Source organism: Pan troglodytes, chromosome 21 (assembly GCF_028858775.2).
Source record: "Pan troglodytes isolate AG18354 chromosome 21, NHGRI_mPanTro3-v2.0_pri, whole genome shotgun sequence".
Lineage (NCBI taxonomy): Eukaryota > Metazoa > Chordata > Mammalia > Primates > Hominidae > Pan > Pan troglodytes.
In genome coordinates this window covers 26,840,439-26,861,227 of record NC_072419.2, presented here as the reverse complement: position 1 = coordinate 26,861,227, position 20,789 = coordinate 26,840,439, and the positions used below count along the sequence as shown (strand labels likewise).

The 20,789-nt window shown below is 41.3% G+C and overlaps 1 protein-coding gene across 17 annotated transcripts in view; it reads right to left on the bottom strand.

Annotated features, from left to right (window-relative positions):
* Window positions 1-20,789, bottom strand: part of CFAP61 (cilia and flagella associated protein 61) — a 306,350-nt gene that overhangs the window by 27,788 nt on the left and 257,773 nt on the right. For 2 of the 17 annotated variants that reach the window (XM_054674465.2, XM_024352085.3), the window contains exon 26: window positions 6,054-6,279. The exons of the other annotated variants lie outside the window; for them this stretch is intronic. In XM_054674465.2, coding sequence (XP_054530440.1) covers window positions 6,273-6,279 — 7 coding nt within the window. In that variant the 3' untranslated portion in view covers window positions 6,054-6,272. Of the gene's footprint in view, window positions 1-6,053; window positions 6,280-20,789 lie in introns of those variants that run through there. 17 annotated transcript variants of the gene reach the window in all.

Below are 20,789 nucleotides of genomic sequence, written 5' to 3'. Positions count from 1 at the left end.
AGCGAGTGAAGGAAAAAGATCTGCAGATATTCCCAGGCCCTGGCTCAGAGGTGCAGGGAAGCAGGGGCACAGGACAGAGAGGTGAACAGGGGCAAAGGACAAGGAATGAGTCCATTCCTTTTTTAAAGTGGAGACAGAAGTGCCTGCGGAAGTCCAAAGTGGGAACGTCCAGTTGGCCAGACTGACCCTAGCACAGACGGAGCTGGATAAGGGCCCCAAGAGACAGGTTTGGTTCAAGGAAGAGATGACAAGACGGTTGATGGCAATCCCAGGGAAATCGCAGTATGTCCTGAGGGGTGGTGGGATCAGCGGGGCAGTGAGGGACACTTGAGTAAAGTGTCAGCAGAAGAAATGACAAGGAACACAGGGAGAGGGAGCAAAAGGTTGATTCCTACCAGCCAAAAACCACCAGGAACCTGGCGTGTAAACAAAGTCAGGTTTATTCAGCTGACTGCAGTAGGAAGAGCAAGGTCCCAAGGGGTTTCTTGATAAGAAGGAGTTGAGAGGATCTTGAGACAGGATTTGGGCTGGTGCCCAACTTCCACACCCCGACAATGCTTGTTAGCTCCCGTATTTCAGAGAGCAGCCATCCTATCGGGTACGAGATGACATCTCATTCCGATTTTGATTTGCATTTCCCCGTTAAGTAGCACGTCTAACACCTTTTCATGTACTTCCTAGCCGTCTATATGTCTTCTTTGAAAAATTGTCTATTTGGGTCTTTGGCCCACTTTTAATTGGGTTATTTATTTTTTCTATTGAGTTATATGAGTTCATTATATATTTTGGATATTAACCCCCTATCAGAAGTATGGTTTGCAAATACTTTCTCTCATTTCATAGGTTGCTTTTTTGAAATTGTTTCCTTTGTTGTGCAGAAGCTTTTTAGTTTGATGTAGACCCACTTGTTTATTTTTGCTTTTGTTGCCTGTGCTTTTGGTTTCATATCACAAAAGTCAAGGCCAAGGCCAATGTCAAGGAGCTGTTCCTCTTTGTTTTCTTCTAGGAGTTTGGCCTTGTTAAGTTTGAGAGTCAAGTAAGCAGTTGTATATATCACCAGAGCTTAGAAGCAAGTCTTGCACACACTGCCTCTAAAATACATCTGAAATATGAGCATCCAAAGTACCATCTCTCACCTGGGGTATGGCTGTGTCTCCCTAACAGCTCCATTCCCCATACAGCATATGGGGAATGTTTAAAACATGAATTGGCATGTTGCTACCCTTCATGCTTTGAAACAAGGATCCCAAGTCCAAACCTCCGCATGATCTACATGATCCAGCTCTTCTGACCTTCTCTCACTGTGCTACAGCCACGCTGGCCTTCTTTTTATTCCTCAAACATCCTATACTTAGTTACTTATCAAAGCGAAGCAGCACTGAAACCAGCTGGCACAACCACAGCTGGGGCTTCAGCATGGATTCTGACTGGAGAGAAGAGCAGTGCCTGAAAGCAAGGGGTGTTGACGCCCAAGACTGTGGGTGCTCACCCGGGGCAGATGAGTGCTGACATCATTATGAGTGACCACCCAGCAATTCATGTTACTCATGGATATGATCTACTGGGAAGAAAGATTCGTAAGAAATCCTGTGATAGGGATTTTGAGGGACTTCAAATGCCTCCTGTTTCTTCTGTTGTTTTTTTTTTTTGACAGGATCTTGCTCTGTTGCCCAGGCTGGAATGAATTTCTTTTCTTCCAGGAAATCACCTTCTCTAGGATTGGGTAGATAGCTCCACTTCCTCTTGGGGAAGATCTTGATTACGTCATAACATAAACAACTAAAATAATGTTTCTGTTACCTAAAGCTGAAGGTAATGGCAGTCCAAATATATAAACATGTGACCTTAGCCCAAAGAGAGTCTCTTACAATCAAAATGAGAGCTCATGCCAGCCATTTTGGAAACATATTACATAATGTGAGTTACATTTATATTTTTTAGAGACATTTCAGTTTAATTTTTCTGAAGGAAGAAAGATAATAAGAAGGTGCATTAATGTTCCTAATTCCTGAAATATGCACTGGCCTTCGAAGTCCCTGATTTAGTCTCTCTTTAAAAAATTACTTGTTCATTGTCTCTTTCCCATAAAAGGCAAGAAGAGGACAAGGGCAGGCACTATCTCCACTACTATTTAATATTGTACATGTAATTCTAGGCAATTCAATAAAATAAGAAAAATAAATAGAAAGTAGAAGTATTGGAGAGGAAAGAAAAAAGGTGCTGTTATTGTAACTGATAATCATCTGTCAAAGAAATTCCAAGATAATCTAATAAAATATGCTTAAACAAAAAGGAGTCTTCAACACAAGAGCAACATACAAAACCCACATCTTTCCCAACTACCAATATTTTTTTTTAAATCAGAAAATGTAATGAAACCAAAAGATTCCATCTACAGCAGCAACAAAACTATAAAAATACTAAAATAAACTTAAATGTAAATGTGCAAGCTCTATGTAAAAAAACCTATCAGAGTTCACGGAAGAAAATTTAAAAAGACCTGAATGGTAATATTCCATTTTATAAATGTACCCCAAATTAACCTGTAACTTCGATTCAGACTCAGTTAAAATTCTAAAAATAATTTTTATAAAGTTGGACATGATAATACATTCGGAAAGGTATAAGAATAGCTAAGAAGACTACACATTAAAGATATCAAGCCAACTTATAATGTCTCAATCATTACAACAGCATGGAAAGAGTACAGAAACAGACAAAATGGAGCAAAGAAACAGGGTAGGAAATTCAGAAACTGAATTATTTGTAGAAAAAGATTTTGGCTCAGTGTATGATAATGGTAGTATTTCAATTACATAGGAAAAAACATGAATTATTTAGAAAGAGTTGTTGGGAAAATTCTCTCTACACTTGGAAACAGTAAAATTAAATTCTTATATTACACCGCACACAATCACACACACAGTTTTCCAGATGAATTAAAGATGTCAATGTAAAACAAAGCTACGAGAGTGATAGAAGAAAATAGGAGCATATTTTACAATTTCCAGGTGGAGAAATTTTCCTAAGTAGGAGACAGAATTCAAAAAGAAGAATTCTGTTATTCTTCTTTGTTAGAGACGGTTTGATTATGTAAAAATTCCAACCTTTATAAAAAATATCAAAAACAAATAATAAAAGTGAATAAAAAGACAAGCCACAAACTGGGAGAAAATCTTTGCAAAACACATATCCAATAAAGGAATAGTAAACCAAATACACAAAGAGCTCTTAAAATTCAACAGTAGGAAAACAAACATCCAAATTTAAAAATGGGCAAAAAAGCTGGACACGTCACCAAAGAAGACACAGAGATAGCAAGCAAGCATTTGAGTTGGGCATGACAGCATGTCCCTGTAATCCCAGCCACACAGGAGGATGGTTTGAGCCCAGAAATTTGAGACCAGCATGGACAACTTAGTGAGACCTGTTAAAAATATATATACATTTTAAATTTATTGATCCCAAAATGGTCAATATGGTAAGTCACTAGGGAATTTCAAATTAAAAACAACAATGGGTATGGCTAAAATCTAAAACATTAACAACACCAAATGCTGACATGGATGTGGAACAACAGGAGCTCTCATTCATTGCTGGTGGAAATGCAAAATGGTATATAGCTACTTTGGAAGACAGTTCGGTGGTTTCTTACAAAAACTAAACACTCTTACCACATCATCCAAAATTGTGTTCCTTGGTATAGTCCCAAAAGAGTTGAAAACTTATGTCCATACAAAAACTTGTACATGTTACAGCAGTTTTATTCATAATTGCCAAAACTGGGAACCACCAATATATATTTTAGTAGGTGAACAGATAAACGAACTGTGGTACATCCAGACAATGGAATATTATTCAGTGCTAAAAAGACATGGAAGAACCTTAAAAGCATATTCTAAGTGAAAAAAGCCAGTCCGAAAGGACTACATACATACTGAATGATTCCAACATATGATATTCTGGAAAAGGTAAAACTACGGAGACAGTAATAAAATGAGCGGTTGCCAGAAGCTTGTGGGGGAGGCAGGAGGAAGGCACGAGTAGGCACAGCACAGAGGATTTCCAGGCGTGGAAAGGCATTCTGTTTCACACTGTAAGGTGGGTACATGTCAGTATACATTTGTCAACACTAACAGAATGTGCAGCATCAAGAATGAACCCTAGGCCGGGCACGGTGGCTCACGCCTGTAATCCTAGCACTTTGGGAGGCCGAGACGGGCGGATCACGAGGTCAGGAGATCGAGACCATCTTGGCTAACACGGTGAAACCCCATTTCTACTAAAAATACAAAAAATTAGCCGGGCGTGTTGGCGGGCGCCTGTAGTCCCAGCTACTTGGGAGGCTGAGGCAGGAGAATGGCATGAACCTGGGAGGCGGAGCTTGCAGTGAGCCGAGATCGCGCCACTGCACTCCAACCTGGGAGACACAGCGAGACTCCGTCTCAAAAAAAAAAAAAAAAAAAGAATGAACCCTAATGTAAACTATGAACTTTAGTTAATAATAATGTATCAATATTGTTTCATCAGTTGTATCAAATATACCACACTAAAGATGTAAATAATAGTAGAAACTGTGTAAGTGGCTCAGGGTGGAGGAGGGTATGGGGGAGCTCTGTACTTTCTTCTTACAGAGAGGAGGGCTTGCTTTGTTGCCCAGGCTGGTCTCAAACTCCTGGCCTTAAAGGAACTCTGTACTTTCTGATCATTTTCTTCTGTAAACCTAGAACTGCCCTAAAAATGTCTATTAATTTTAAAGACAGGCTGTAAAATATTTGCAATGTACATAATAAGGATTACTAGTCTTTAAATATAATAAATTCTCATAAATGAAAAAGAAACAGGCAACCTAATTAAAAATGGGCAAAGAATGACACGCAATTCACAGAAGACTAAATACAAATGACTAATAAACCTATGAAAAGATTCAGTGGACACTGAAGAGATGCAAGTTGAAAGTACAATGAGAGATACACTTCCCACTCTTTCTTCCTCCTGCAGATAGACAAACAACAAAACCTGAAATATATCCAGTGTTCATGAGGATGGGGAGAAACAAGCTCTCTTCTGTCCTGTTAGTGGGAATAACCTTTTTTGAAGATAATTTAAAATAATATTTTGATCAAAATGTAAATGTATATACCCACTGATCCAGAAATCCCATTCATGCACACAGAGATATATGTTCAGTGGTAACATTATATACAATGCCAGGACAAACTTGAAAATAACCTAAATGTTCATTAGTAGAAAAATCATTAAGTAAATTGGGATTTAGCTATTCCATGAAAGATAAAAAAGCCATTAAAAAGAGTGAGAACTATGTGTACTGACATGGAAAGAACTTCAATATTTATACAGATTCTTTAGTGAAAAAACTAGAAGGAAATATATACAGTATAATCCCATTTGAGAAACACATATTCACAAACTGAGACTGCGGTCAGAGTTGGCCAGAGGAGTGGGACTGAGAGGAGGGAGAAAAGTTCAGTTGGGTGGTGGTAATTTTTTTTTTTAACAGCCATGTACAATTTTCTATCTTTCCTACTTAATCTTAAGCTCTGTGAAGGAAGAGAGCACGTCTCAATGGCTGTGTTTCAAGTAAGCAGCACACTATTGTTCAATACAAATACATTGAATGCATAAGAATTGAGAATATTAAAACAATTTTAATGGAAATAATCAAGGATATGCCAAAAAGAGGTATCATCAAGAATGTTTATTGCAGGGTTAATTATGAAAACAAAAAGTTAAGAGCAGCCCAGTTAATTAAGTAAGGCACGTTGGTATGGTAGAACTCTATCCAGTCGTTAAACAATAATGCCATTAAAATAGAATCTCAAGAAATGGGAACATGTTCAGAATATGCTGAGAAGCTAAAATAGCAAGCTGCAAATCAGCATGTGAAATATTGTTTATATATACATTTTATATTTAGAGAAAAATTTGAAAGGACACACACCAAAAAAATTAACAATTGGTTTCTTTGCAATTCTTTATTTCATACCCCCGCCACAACCCCCGTGTTGGGCTCTGCAATGATCATGTACTACTTTTATAAATAGAAAACAAGACTTTATTTTAAAAAACCTCTAGAAATTTAGCTCTGCAGTTTAGGTTTTTATATGGCTTCTTTCTAGGTGCCTTTAGGTGCAGCCCTTGGCTTTTGGATACTGGCTCTGTGCATTCCATTCGTTATTAATACAACTTGTCTGTTTACATCTTAGCCATCAATACTCTTCAACTTCTGTCTATCTGCTGAACTGAGACTTTCACGTGCTAAAAATAATAAAGAACATTTTCAGCAATCATATGTTAACTCTTGGGAAGAGAATTCTCTTTTTTAAGAGATGGGTCTATTATTTGGCTTCTGGGCATTTGAATTCCATACTTGCTTTTAGGAACAAATTGTGTTTGAAAGTAGGGGACTGTCTGTATTTCTTACCCTCTTTTGAGGGCCTGAAAATTTAGGGTTGTTTGTTGTCCTTTTTTAGAAAAATCGAAGACGAAGGCTGAATAACTTCTCCAGTTCCTTTCATGCCCATGCTGAATGAGATCCGTTTATTCCATGGGGCCCTCTTTAAAGGTATACTGGCTCAAACCAGAATCCTCGCCTAGCTGAGCCTTGGCGGGAAGAAGTTGAAGTCGAGTGGCAGAGTAGCTCACAGGTATGGGGCTAGGCCCCAGGGCAGCAGCGCTTTGTCTAAGAACAGTGATCACAAAGTCAGAGCTGCATAATCTCATCATGAAGGGCCATCTGACATTATTGAAAACAAAGTCATTATTATGATAACTTTAACAGTCTCAACCCTGGAAACCACTCACAGTCTAATTCAATAAATAAGCTACTTAAGTATAGAAAGTCACAAGGAAGAACAGATTTTGTGTCATATTAGTAAATTTGATTTTCATTAATGCAAGATGAATGTCTTCTATGAAACACTTTCCTATCATATTAATAACATGATAGCAAACAGCATTCACAGGTTGCTAGGCAACACGAGGACCCTCTAATGGTCTCCTCTGTTCTCGAGAGGCCACAGAAGGAAGATGCCAGAACTCTGAGGGTAGTTCCCATTTCTTGGTAACTGTTTCTGCTGGAAGACCACCATGGGACTGGAAGGGAAGGGAGTTAATGATACCATTTACCATGGCAAATATATACCACTTCCCTCTTTCCTCCTTTACACTGCCTTACTATGTGGGAGAACAAGAATTGAGAAGCGGGCTTAGATACAGGAGGTCAAGAGTTCTCAGTCCATACCTCCTTTCCTGCACCCAGATAGGCAACAGGCTGCGGTGAAATCAGGCTCGGAAATGGAGTGAAGGCCTTGAGGTTTGTTGGAATCCGCTCAACCCCCTGCCATCCCTCTCTCTTTGTGGGGGTAGGCCCCCAACAGTCATGTTGGGACTTCATGTCAGGAAACAGGGAACGTCATTTGATCCAAGCATTTCAGTTATGTATTAATGTGCAACAACCACTCCAAAACTCAGTAGCATAGAGCAACAGCCATTTTATTATGCTCACGATCACTTGGCTCTGCTCCATGATGACAGGGGTATCAGATGGAACAATGAGTGACTGGGGGCCACTCAGATGACTGTGGCTGAAACCATCTGGAAGCTTCTTCACTCACATGTCTGGCACCTGGGTTGGGATGACTTGAAGGCTTGGCTCAGCTGGGACACTTGCTAGAGTGCCTGTATGGCCTGTCCATGTGGCTTGGGCTTCCTCACAGCATGGTGGTCTGAGGATAGTTAGACTTCTTATATGTCAGGCCAGGAAATTCAGAGGGAATATTCTAGCAAACAAGTTGGACACTGCATGGCCTTCTATAAGCCAGTTCTAGAAGTCACATGGTCTCACTTCTGCCAAACTCTATTGGTAAAAGCAAGCAATCACAAGCTTGCCCAGGTTCAAGGGCAGGGGACATACACCTTACACTCTTTCTGGGAGGAGGGCCAAATGGTTTGCAATCATAGTTTGAAACTGTCTCACCAAGCCATACCTATCAATCACTCTCCAAGGAAATGGAGTTGGGACCAACGTACCTCTGGATAATTTCTATGGGTTTTGGGGCTTGCAACGTAAACATGGGAGCTGTGGGGGAAGCAGAGAAAGCCAGTCTGCAAGAGAAAGAAGCAGCCACTGCATGGTCTCTCCCTACCTTGTCTGTCCTGCTGTGGTTCCTTCCCAAAACCTAGTCTTATCTCTGCCCTTTGTCCTGTTAGATACAACCATGAAACTTCACAATGGATTCTCCTTTTTACCTTAAATCTATAGCTTTGGTTGATTTCTGTTTCTTGCAACCAGAGTGTTAAGTAATTCAGAGATTATCAGATACTTTTTGAATGATTGTTGATATAAATATGATTACTTATATAAGTTACCATCACCTATCACCCAGTTTCAACAGTTAACGACTCATGGCCCATGTTGTGTCATTGCTAGCTCCTCCTACTCTTCTCCCTCCTCGGTTATTTTGAAGAGAATCACCAGACACTCTCATTTATTAACTTTAGGCATAACTATTGACACCTTGTTATGATAAATGAAGTTTTATCTTTTTAAACACAAACCCTCACTTCTCTCTCTCCCAATTTCCCAAATAGTTTGTATCACAGTTTTTTGGTTAAATTTGAATTCTGTGATTACATTATTTTAACAATGCAATATTAATCACAGGCCTTTCTTGTATAACTTTTAACTTTTCTTAGAATTAATAACTGCCCTATTTTTGTTAGTTTTTAATGTATCTAGAATAATTTTTTTCAAACTGTTCCAGCAGCTCTGTAAAGCACCCTTCAAAATTATTTTCCACGTAAACATTTCAAATAATCCAAGTAATTAATTGTGTCCAGGACCCCTCCCTCCTCTCCTCTTTGGCCCACCAGGCTGTCCTCTTGGCAGCTGGGACTTCTCTACATTGCCCCTCAGTGCCACAGCCCCTGCCTTACTCCTTCTTAGTTTACAACTTTGGTTGCTTCTCAAAAATAACTCCTTATTATGAGAATTTTAAATTATGTTTAAGTTAGAAATATACCTATAATGAGCTCCCATCATCCATTACCCAATTAAAACAGTTATTAGCTCAAGGGCAGTCTTGGGTCATCTCTAGTTCCTTCTACCATTCTCCCTCCTGGGTTATTTTGAAGCATGTCTCCAGACACTTCAGTATGTATCTCTAAAAGATAATGGTTCTGTTTTTAAATATATATATTACATATATATAACATATATATTACATATATTATATATTATATATAACATATATTATATATTACACATGTGTACATGTACATATGTACATATGTGTACATGTACATATGTGTACATGTACATATGTACATATGTGTACATGTACATATGTACATATGTGTACATGTACATATGTACATATGTGTACATGTACATATGTACATATGTGTACATGTACATATGTACATATGTGTACATGTACATATGTACATATGTGTACATGTACATATGTACATATGTGTACATGTACATATGTACATATGTGTACATGTACATATGTGTACATATGTGTGCATGTACATATGTGTACATATGTGTACATGTACATATGTGTACATATATGTGCATGTACATATGTACATATATGTGTACATGTACATATGTACATATGTGTGTACATGTACATATGTACATATGTGTGCATGTACATATGTACATATATACATATATGTACATATGTGCATGTACATATGTACATATATGTACATGTACATATGTACATATATACATGTATATAACATGTATTATATATTATATATTATATATTACATATATATAATATATATCATATATATAATATATATATCTACGTATCTGAAATACCATCTTTACTGCTAAAAAAATTAATCATAATTGCTTATCATCATTAACTCTCCAGGTTTCAAATTTCCAATCACCTCATAAATGGCACAGATTTTTGTTTAACAGTTTATCTGAATCAGGATCCAAATAGGGTGATATGTTTTTAAAATCTATGCCAATTCATAGGCCCCCCTCCATTGCAAGTTTTATTTCTTGCAATTTATTTGTTGAGGGAATCAGGCTGTTTGTCACATAGTTTCCCACTCTGAATTTAATATACTGCAGCTCTGTGTTTTACATGTTTTACATGTTCCTTTATCCTCTCTGTTTCCTACATATTGGTGGTAGATCAACAGTCCTAGTCAGACTCAGGTTCAATTTGGCTTGTTTTTCGCAGGTGGTGTGTTTTCCCACCAAGGATTGCATGAAGTCTGGCTGTCTCCTTTTCTATGTCAGCAGCCACTGATGCTCCATACCCATGTCCATGATTCCCTAGGGGGTTCTGGAAAATGATGATATTCTAGTCATACTATTTCTCCTTCATTTAAGAGCACTAATAGTCCTATCCCATTGGTTCTTACTTGATGGATGGTAATTGTATTAGTCCATTCTTGCACTGCTATAAAGAAAGACCAGAAACTGGGTAATTTACAAAGAAAAGAGATTTAATTGGCTCACAGTTGCACAGGCCACACAGGAAGCATATCTAGGGAGGCCTCAGGAAACTTTCAGTCATGGTGGAAGGGAAGCAGGCATGTCTTACATGGCCAGAGCAGGAGGAAGAGAGAAGAAGGGGAGGTGCTACGCACTTTTAAACAACCACATCTCATGAGAACTCACTATTACGAGAACAGCAAGGGGAAAATCCGCCCCCATGATAAAATCACCTCCCACCAGGACCCCCTTCCAACAATGGGGATTGCAATTCAACATGAGATTTGGGTGGGGACACAAATCCAAACCATATCAGTAATAGAATTATTGTTTGGAATTATTTCCTTTCAGAATTTTGAAGACATTGCCTCATTATCTCTTAGGTTCTGAGGTTGCTATTCAAAAATCTGACACCAGTTTGATTCTAGTTCCTTTCTAAGTGACCTGCTTTACTCACTGGAAGCTTTTAGGAGCTTCTCATTATTCCTGGAAGATGGGGAGCAATGCAGAACTATGTATTATGGGCAGGCCACTGCTTCATGCTAGGAGAACTCACTCAGCCATGAGGGATAACTTAGGACAGGCTGTATAGAGAATCAGGGTCTTAGGACAGCCAATGGGAGGCGGAGACAAGGGTTTTGTCTTCTCCGGCTCCTTCCTATCCACAGAGAATTACACCCTGCATTTCTGCCCTGCATCATGTGGCCTCTTGGGAGCCAGATCTTATGACCTGTGGTGGAGGATTTTATGCAAGTGCAGAAGTAGAAGGAGGAGCCAAAACCACTCAGGGAACCCAGAGAGGCTGAAAGTCTGTGAATACATCCAGTAAGTAACTGATGTTTAAGGAAAGCTTTTTGTCTGCCCAGGATCCCTCCTGACCCCCAAGCAGCCTTGCCCCCTGGCCTCAGGGCTGGGACATGGCCATGCTGATGGTCTAAGTGGGCAGACACATCATGGGAGCCAGGCTGTTTGGAGTCCTTCCCCAGGAACTTTTCAAGGTGGCACTAGGCAAGAGAGGGTGCTCTATCCTCTAAATAGCAAGCTGTAAGATGCATAAGCCTGGGACTCCCCATGATTTCCACCATCAGGGGAGGCCAATCCCAGAGAAGGAAGCAGGGACAAAGGGCCAACGGCGTTTCAAATCATGCCTCCGGTGCCAGCCCTGCACTCCTCGGTTTAGCTGTGGGAGACACGAAAGTCTCCTCCCAGTGTCCGCTGGTTTCAGCTGGGCTTCTGTCACTTGCAGACAAGATTCCTGACTAATGCTTATGACCAAGAAGAATATAAATAAAACCTTTTAAAAATGCTTTATCCAATAACCTCTTGAAATGAATGATTTTTTTAAAAACTCAAATTAAAAATGCTTCTCTGCTTCAGATCTCTTCCTACTTAGTGTGCCGCAGATTGAGCTGTTGCAATACAGGCCTAAGTCGGCACTTCAATCCAACACATAATTGGAAAAAGAGAGTGGGATCACATTCGTTCATGTGTCAAATCCTCCCCAGGACTCCAGCAGCCTTGGAGGCACCCTGCATAAGATCCACTTGCAGATCTGTCCTGAGGGCAACGATTGACCCAAGAAGGGACGTCCTTTTTGGTACGAGAGAGGGTTTGAGTTGGGGGCCTGAAAAGCCCAGCAGATCCCTGGTAGCCAGTCCATGTGAATATCCTGAATGACTTCTAGCATTGGTCAATTATCACATGCAGAAAGCCTACAGCTTGCAGGCGCCGTTTGTCAGCTGGGGCTGCTAGTGGCTGGGAACTAATCATTAAGCCTGCCAAGGAGCAGAGAAGCCTTTCTCCCAGCAGCCTAACGGCCTCCAGCGTGGTGTACATTTTCCTATTTCACTTGGATTTGCTCCTAATTATTGAACTATAGATTATTAATGCCGTGAAACTCTGGGATCCCAGCGTGACTGCGCTGGGCTCTATTCTGCCCTCAGAGCCTTCAGCACGTATCCTGGCCTGGCAGACAGTGCCCCAGCAGCTGTCAGAGCTGCTGGGGCCAAGAGGGTACCGTGGGATCCAAAGAGTGGCTCCTATTAGCAGCTGCAGGGGCATCGTTGGTGGCATTGGTGCCCTCTTCTCCCCAAATTACTAGATAGAGTGAACAATAAGTCACAAAACACAACTTAAGGTTTGCGAAGAGGGTGACAAAAAGTATCTTTAAAAGAGAAGTGAAAATGGCTGAGGCCATGCTGGGGCTCTGCCATCTGTCACTGTGCACAGCTGTCTGGGTGTGTGCTGGGGACACCGCTGAGCAGCACGCACAGTGCCAGGTTGAAGACGTTTGGGGCCTGCAGCAGTGCAATCCCAGGGCAGAGAGAGGAGCTGTGCAGCCCAGGGACTGTGGAACAGTCCCTCCAGGGGTGATTCTGATCTGAAAGCTTCCTGTACAGCATCTCCTTTAGTTTTCAAAGACACCCCAGGGAATAATTATAAGGCCCCTTTTACAGATAAGGGAAACAAGGCTTAGAGGAATCAAGAGACTTGCATAAGAGGCCAGGCACAGTGGCTCATGCCTGTAATCCCAGCACTTTGGGAGGAGGCAGGCAGATCACTTGAGGTCAGGAGTTCGAGACTAGCCCAACCAACATAGTGAAACCCCATCTCTACTAAAAATATAAAAATTAGCCGGGCATGCTGGCTCAAGCCTGTAATCCCAGCTACTTGGGAGGCTGAGGCATGATAATCGCTTGAACCCAGGAGGCAGAGGTTGCAGTGAGCCAAGATCGTGCCACTGCACTCCAGCCTGGATGACAGAGTGAGACTGTCTGAAAAAAACCAAGGCAGACAGAGTCTCGCTCTGTCATCCAGGCTGGAGTGCAGTGGCACGATCTTGGCTCACTGCAACCTTTGCCTCCTGGGTTCAAGCGATTATCATGCCTCAGCCTCCCGAGTAGCTGGGATTACAGGCAACCCTTCATGCTAAAAACTCTCAATAAATTAGGTATTGATGGGACGTATTTCAAAATAATAAGAGCTATCTATGACAAACCCACAGCCAATATCATACTGAATGGGCAAAAACTGGAAGCATTCCCTTTGAAAACTGGCACAAGACAGGGATGCCCTCTCTCACCACTCCTATTCAACATAGTGTTGGAAGTGCTGGCCAGGGCAATTAGGCAGGAGAACGAAATAAAGGGTATTCAATTAGGAAAAGAGGAAGTCAAATTGTCCCTGTTTGCAGATGACATGATTGTATATCTAGAAAACCCCGTTGTCTCAGCCCAAAATCTCCTTAAGCTGATAAGCAACTTCAGCAAAGTCTCAGGATACAAAATCAATGTACAAAAATCACAAGCATTCTTATACACCAATAACAGACAAACAGAGAGCCAAATCATGAGTGAAATCCCATTCACAATTGCTTCAAAGAGAATAAAATACCTAGGAATCCAACTTACAAGGGATGTGAAGGACCTCTTCAAGGAGAACTAAAAACCACTGCTCAAGGAAATAAATGAGGATACAAACAAATGGAAGAACATTCCATGCTCATGGGTAGGAAGAATCAATATCGTGAAAATGGCCATACTGCCCAAGGTAATTTACAGATTCAATGCTATCCCCATCAAGCTACCAATGACTTTCTTCACAGAACTGGAAAAAACTACTTTAAAGTTCATATGGAACCAAAAAAGAGCCCACATCACCAAGTCAATCCTGAGCCAAAAGAACAAAGCTGGAGGCATCACACTACCTGACTTCAAACTATACTACAAGGCTACAGTAACCAAAACAGCATGGTACTGGTACCAAAACAGAGATATAGATCAATGGAACAGAACAGAGCCCTCAGAAATAACGCCACATATCTACAACTATCTGATCTTTGACAAACCTGAGAAAAACAAGCAATGGGGAAAGGATTCCCTATTTAATAAATGGTGCTGGGAAAACTGGCTAGCCATATGTAGAAAGCTGAAACTGGATCCCTTCCTTACACCTTATACAAAAATTAATTCAAGATGGATTAAAGACTTAAACGTTAGACCTAAAACCATAAAAACCCTAGAAGAAAACCTAGGCATTACCATCCAGGACATAGGCATGGGCAAGGACTTCATGTCTAAAACACCAAAAGCAATGGCAACAAAAGACAAAATTGACAAATGGGATCTAATTAAACTCAAGAGCTTCTGCAAAGCAAAAGAAACTACCGTCAGAGTGAACAGGCAACCTATACAATGGGAGAAAATTTTCGCAACCTACTCATCTGACAAAGGGCTAATATCCAGAATCTACAATGAACTCAAACAAATTTACAAGAAAAAAACAAACAACCCCATCAAAAAGTAGGCGAAGGACATGAACAGACACTTCTCAAAAGAAGACATTTATGCAGCCAAAAAACACATGAAAAAATGCTCACCATCACCGGCCATCAGAGAAATGCAAATCAAAACCACAATGAGATACCATCTCACACCAGTTAGAATGGCAATCATTAAAAAGTCAGGAAATAACAGGTGCTGGAGAGGATGTGGAGAAATAGGAACACTTTTACACTGTTGGTGGGACTGTAAACTAGTTCAACCCTTGTGGAAGTCAGTGTGGCGATTCCTCAGGGATCTAGAACTAGAAATACCATTTGACCCAGCTATCCCATTACTGGGTATATACCCAAAGGACTATAAATCATGCTGCTATAAAGACACATGCACACGTATGTTTATTGCGGCATTATTCACAATAGCAAAGACTTGGAACCAACCCAAATGTCCAACAATGATAGACTGGATTAAGAAAATGTGGCACATATACACCATGGAATACTATGCAGCCATAAAAAATGATGAGTTCATGTCCTTTGTAGGGACATGGATGAAATTGGAAATCATCCTTCTCAGTAAACTATCGCAAGAACAAAAAACCAAACACTGCATATTCTCACTCATAGGTGGGAATTGAACAATGAGAACACATGGACACAGGAAGGGGAACATCACACTCTGGGGACTGTTGTGGGGTGGGGGGAAGGGGAGGGATAGCATTGGGAGATATACCTAATGCTAGATGATGAGTTAGTGGGTGCAGCGCACCAGCATGGCACATGTATACATATGTAACTAACCTGCACATTGCGCACATGTACCCTAAAACTTAAAGTATAATAATAAAAAATAAATAAATACTACTACTAATAATAAAAAACAAAAACCAAGGCTTGTATAAGAAAGCATCACTCAGCAAGGTCTGAAGGACCCCCACTGCTATGGTTTATGGTTTCTTTTTCCCCAACAAAACTCATGTTGATTTTTTTTTTTTTTTTGAGATGGGGTCTCACTCTGTCACCCAGGCTGGGGAGTGCAGTGGTGCAATCTTGGCTCAATGCAGCCTCTGCCTCCCAGGTTCGAGCAATCCTCTCACCTCAGCCACTCAAGTAGCTAGGAGTACATGCATGCACCAAGACACCCTGCTAATTTTTTTTTTTTTTGTAGAGATGGGGTCTCACTATGTTGCCCAGGCTCCTCTTGAATGCCTGGGCTCAAGTGATCCTCCCCACTGAGTCTCCCAAAGTGCTGGAATTATAGGCACGAGCCACTGCACTCGCTCTCATGTTGAAATTTGATCCCTAATGTGGCAGTGTTGGGAGGTGGGGCCCAGTGGGAAGTATTTGGGTAATGGGGGCAGATGCCTCATGAATAGCTGGTGCCATTCTCATGGTAGTGAGTGAGTACTTGCTCTGGAGAAACTGAATTGGTTCTCAAGGGAATGGATTCGTTCCCTCAGGATCAGTTTGTTTTAAAGCCAGAGTGCCCCTTGGCACTGTCTTTGCAGGTCTCCATTTCCCCTTTGACCTTCCCCACCATGTTATGATGTAGCAGAGAAGCTCTCACCAGAAGCCAGGGTCATGCCACTGTTGAACTCCCCAGCTTGCAGAACTGTGAGCTAAATAAACCTCATCTTTACAAATTACCCAGTCTCAGGTATTCTGCTACAGCAACACAAAACAGACTAAGACACCCACGAGGTGCTCTCTCCTTTTCACTCAAGTTATTCAGTTTGGTGAGAATGAGAACACTACCCTTTATGCCTAGAGAATGAACTTAAGGCTGGTATAATGTTAGAAGCAGGGACTGGATCCAGGTTCTGACATGGATGCCATTCCCATCACTGCTACACAGACGTGTCCAGTGGGTACCATGGGCCTTGGACAGAATGACCATCTGCCATTGGAAAGAGCAAAACACCCTCTGTTTGCCTACATCGCAGCCTACTGAATTGCGGGGATACAAAGAAGCAACAAACTTGGGGTGTAAATCTCTTAGCCTGCTCAGGCTGACATAACAAAATGCTATAGATTGGGTGGCTTAAACAACAGAAATGTATTTCTCACTGTTCTGGAGGCTGAAAGTCCAAGATCAAGGTGATAACATGGTTAGGTTCTGGTGAGGGCTCTCTTTCTAGTTTGTAGATGGCCACCTTCCTGCTGTGTCCTCACATGACAGAGAGAGAGATAGAGAATCAGAGACAGAGAGAGAGTGACATCTGTCTCTTCCTCTCCTAAGAGTCCCATCCTTATGATCTCATTAAATCTTAATTACCTTCTAAAGACTGTATGTCCAGATACAGTCACATAGGGGGTTAGGGCTTCAACATATACATTTGGTGAGAGGACATAATTCAGTCCACAGCACTGGGGCTATACGCAAGGCTATCAGTTGGAAGACAGTAAGGCAACAGAGAAATTAAATAGTTAAATAATGAGATACAGAATAACTCAAGAAATGTTGGTTGGCATGGGTAGGATGGTGTATGTAATATGGGGGGGGTATGCCATGTTTATTAGTCCTGAGCTGTTATATAATATATAATCAATGCATTCTAAAATTTGAAAAAATAATGGTGCTTTAACAATGTTGCTCCACTGTTTTCTGGCTTGCATTGCTTCTGATGAGAAATCTGTTGTCATTTTCATCTTATTCGTCTGTAAAGAATGTGCCCATGTCTCTTGTTGCTTTTAAGACTTTCTCTTTATTGTGGGTTTTGAGTAGTTTGATTATGATATGCCTTGGCGTAGTTTTCTTCATGTTTTTTTTACGCTTGAGATTCACTGAGCTTCTCAGATTTGTGAGTTTTCATCAAATTTGGAAAAGTTTTGGTTGTTATTTCTTTAGGCCACTTGAAGTTGTCCCATTCCTCACTGATACCCTGTTCATGGTTTTATACTCTTTTTCCTCTGTGTGTTTTATTTTGGGCAGTTTCAATTGTTATGTCTTCAAGTTCACTTACCCTTTTCCCAGCGAGGTCTAATCTGCAACTAAGCCCATCCAGGGTAGGTCCTGTCTCAGACATTGTAGTTTTCATCTCTAAAAGTTTGATTTGGGTCTTTTATATGTTTTCCACATCTTAACTTTTTAATCACATGGAATGCAGTTATAGTAACAGTTATAATAGCTGTTTCAACATACTTGTCTGCTAATTCTAACATCTGAGTCAGTTCTGGGTTGGTTTTGTTGATTGATTTTTCTCCTCATTATGGGTTGTATTTTCTTGTTTCTTTGCCTTCCCAGTAATTTTTTGATTAGGTTTCAGAAATTGTATCATTTTGTTAGGTGTGGAAATTTTCAGTATTCCTATAAACATTCTTAAACTTGTTTTCAGATGTAGATAAGTTACTTGGAAAGCATTTGATACATTCATGTCTTGCTTTCAAGATTTATTAAGTGGGACTGCAGCAATGTTTGGTTTAGGACTAATTATTCCCTGCTACTGAGATGAGTCCCTTTTGTGTACCCTACCTATTGCCTCATTAATCTTAAAGTTCTCAAGTCTGGCTGGTGGGAACAGGCAGCGTTCCCAGCCTTGTGTGAGTATTAGACACTGTCATGCTTTTTCTAATCCTTTTGAGTGGCTCTTTCCCCTGTCTTGGGCAGTTTCCTTGCCCACATGGACTGATCAGTACTCAGCTGAATGCTCCCAGGGGAGGCTTCTGCACATCTCCAAGCTTCTCTCTCTGTGCAACCTTCTCCTCTCCAGTACTCTGTCCTGACAACTCCACCTGCCTTGGTCTCCCCGGACCCTCAGCTCCCTCTCCCTCTGTCCTAACAACTCCACCTGCCTTGGTCTCCCCAGACTCTCGGCTCCCTCTCCTCCACTCAGGACTCTGCGTGGGCTCTGCTTCCCTTTGCTGTGGCCTGGGAACTCTCTCAAGGCCGTCAGGCTGGATCAACCACAGGGTTCACCTTCTTTGTTTCCCATCTCTCAAAGATCACAGTCCTTCATTGCCTGATGTCTAATATCTTTTTAAAAAATTTGTTTCTTACATTTTGGCAGCTATTTAGTTGTTTCATGTGGGAGGGTAAGTCTGGTTCCTCCCAAAATTTGAAAAAAGTTATTGAATTCCACAACGTCTGCTCCTAGGATTTTGGATAAGGGTTTTGTGGACCTGTATATTATTAGAACCAACATCCTCACTGGTAGTAGATATAAATACAAACTCCAGAGTCTTCTTGATAGTTCTGCATTTTGTGGGGGCTGACTTCTGGTCAAGGTTGATTAGTTAGCTATGAGAGATACTGTAGACTGTTTCAGCCAGCTACACTCAAGATACTGTGTAGCATGATTTAGCCAAAATATCACAGGCCGGGAAGGGAAAGACTACAATTTCCAGACTCATGTCCAGTGTAGGTTCTACATGGGACTGAGTTTCATCCAAAGAGACAGCCATGTGCAGGACTTGGATGATGGACATGAACACCATGAGGTGGAGATTCTGCCTCCACTCTATAAAACACCCTGAGGAGGGATTCTCCTTCACTCCATGGAACACCCTGAGGAGGTGCTTCCACTGCATTTCTTGCTTTTGCTGGCAAGCCTGGCTGTGGCAGTATTTGGTGTCAGCTGTAGCAGAAGGGGGCAGAAATCAGGGCTTAGTGTACCCATTTTGCTGGTGTGGATTTTGCCAGAGAGGATTAGTCATGGAGCTGGCAACTTTTGTGGCAGTTTCTCAGTTCCACAAATTCCTCACTGTGGCAGAGATTGGCTAGGTCTGCGGGGCCATTTCCTGAATTTTTCGTGGAAGGCAGTCTAAAGCCGGCTCCTCCAGCCCATTGAAGGAATTGTATAAAGCACCCATAACTGGCAGTATATTGCTTTCTGTTTAAACCAGCTAGAGAGGATTCTGCTGTCTGCAGTGGAACCTTAGCTGAGAGACGAACCATGGTACTTACAGTGTGGCTGAGGAAGAGGAGATGATCTGGCCCTGCCCTTTCCTGGTTCATGTGTGTCTGCTTTGCCAGGCTTTGCATTCTGTAGTTTCTTTTGAACAATCCGTTAAATGCTCATGTCAATTTTGTGGAGGGTTAGTTTAGTTAAAACCAGAACCAGATACACAAAAGCTGCAGTAGGTTCCAAAGTTAACTAATAAGGGCTGGGTGTGGTGGTAGTCCCAGCACTCTGGGAGGCTGAGGCAGGTGGATCATCTGAGATCAGGAGTTTGAGACCAGTCTGGGCAACATGGTGAAACCCCGTCTCTACTAAAAATACAAAAATTAGCAGGGCGTGGTAGCACATGCCTGCTACCCGGCTACTCAGGAGACTGAGGCAGGAGAATCGCTTGAACCAGGGAGGTGGAGGTTGCAGTGAGCTGAGATTGTGTCATTGTGCTGCAGCCTGGGTGACAGAGCGAGACTCCATCTCAAAAAACAAAAACAAAAACAAAGTTAATTAATAAGGTTGACCCCTCCAAGCTGTGACACTGTCCCATTATGGCGTGTTGAGGCCATGTAGAATGCACAGCTGTCTTCCATCTGACCCAAGAGGGCACCCATGTGTGTGCTTTGAATACTAATAAAACATGATTTCTGTTTTTTTTTAAAGATAAAATTATAAACAGAAGTTCTAATATTTTCTTCCTCCACACATGAATTATCCTGGGCATCTTCTGAGGTATTTTATCAGAGAGCAAAATTATTCTCCTGTCCCAAACATAATTTTTTTTTTGGCCAATCTTCTTATAATAGGTAAATGATGAGTCAAACACAACTGCTTTTTCTAAAGAATGGTCATTGCATGATGGCAAACCTACTCCTATTTGTCCTGTATGAAGGAAACTTGACAGAAAGTCAGGAAACTCTGGTTCTGGTCCTATTGGTGCCACTGTCTTGGTTGTGGCATGTGGCAAGCCCGGCCACTCTGGTTCTCCCTTGCCTCATCTGTACGAGACAGGTGTGCGGGGCTGCGGTTAGGGTCTGCGTGGCACCCAGGAAGGAGAGCTGTGCTGCCTGCAAACTTGCTGCAGGTCTTATTTCTAGGAGGAAATCGCAGTTCCCCTTCAATTCTT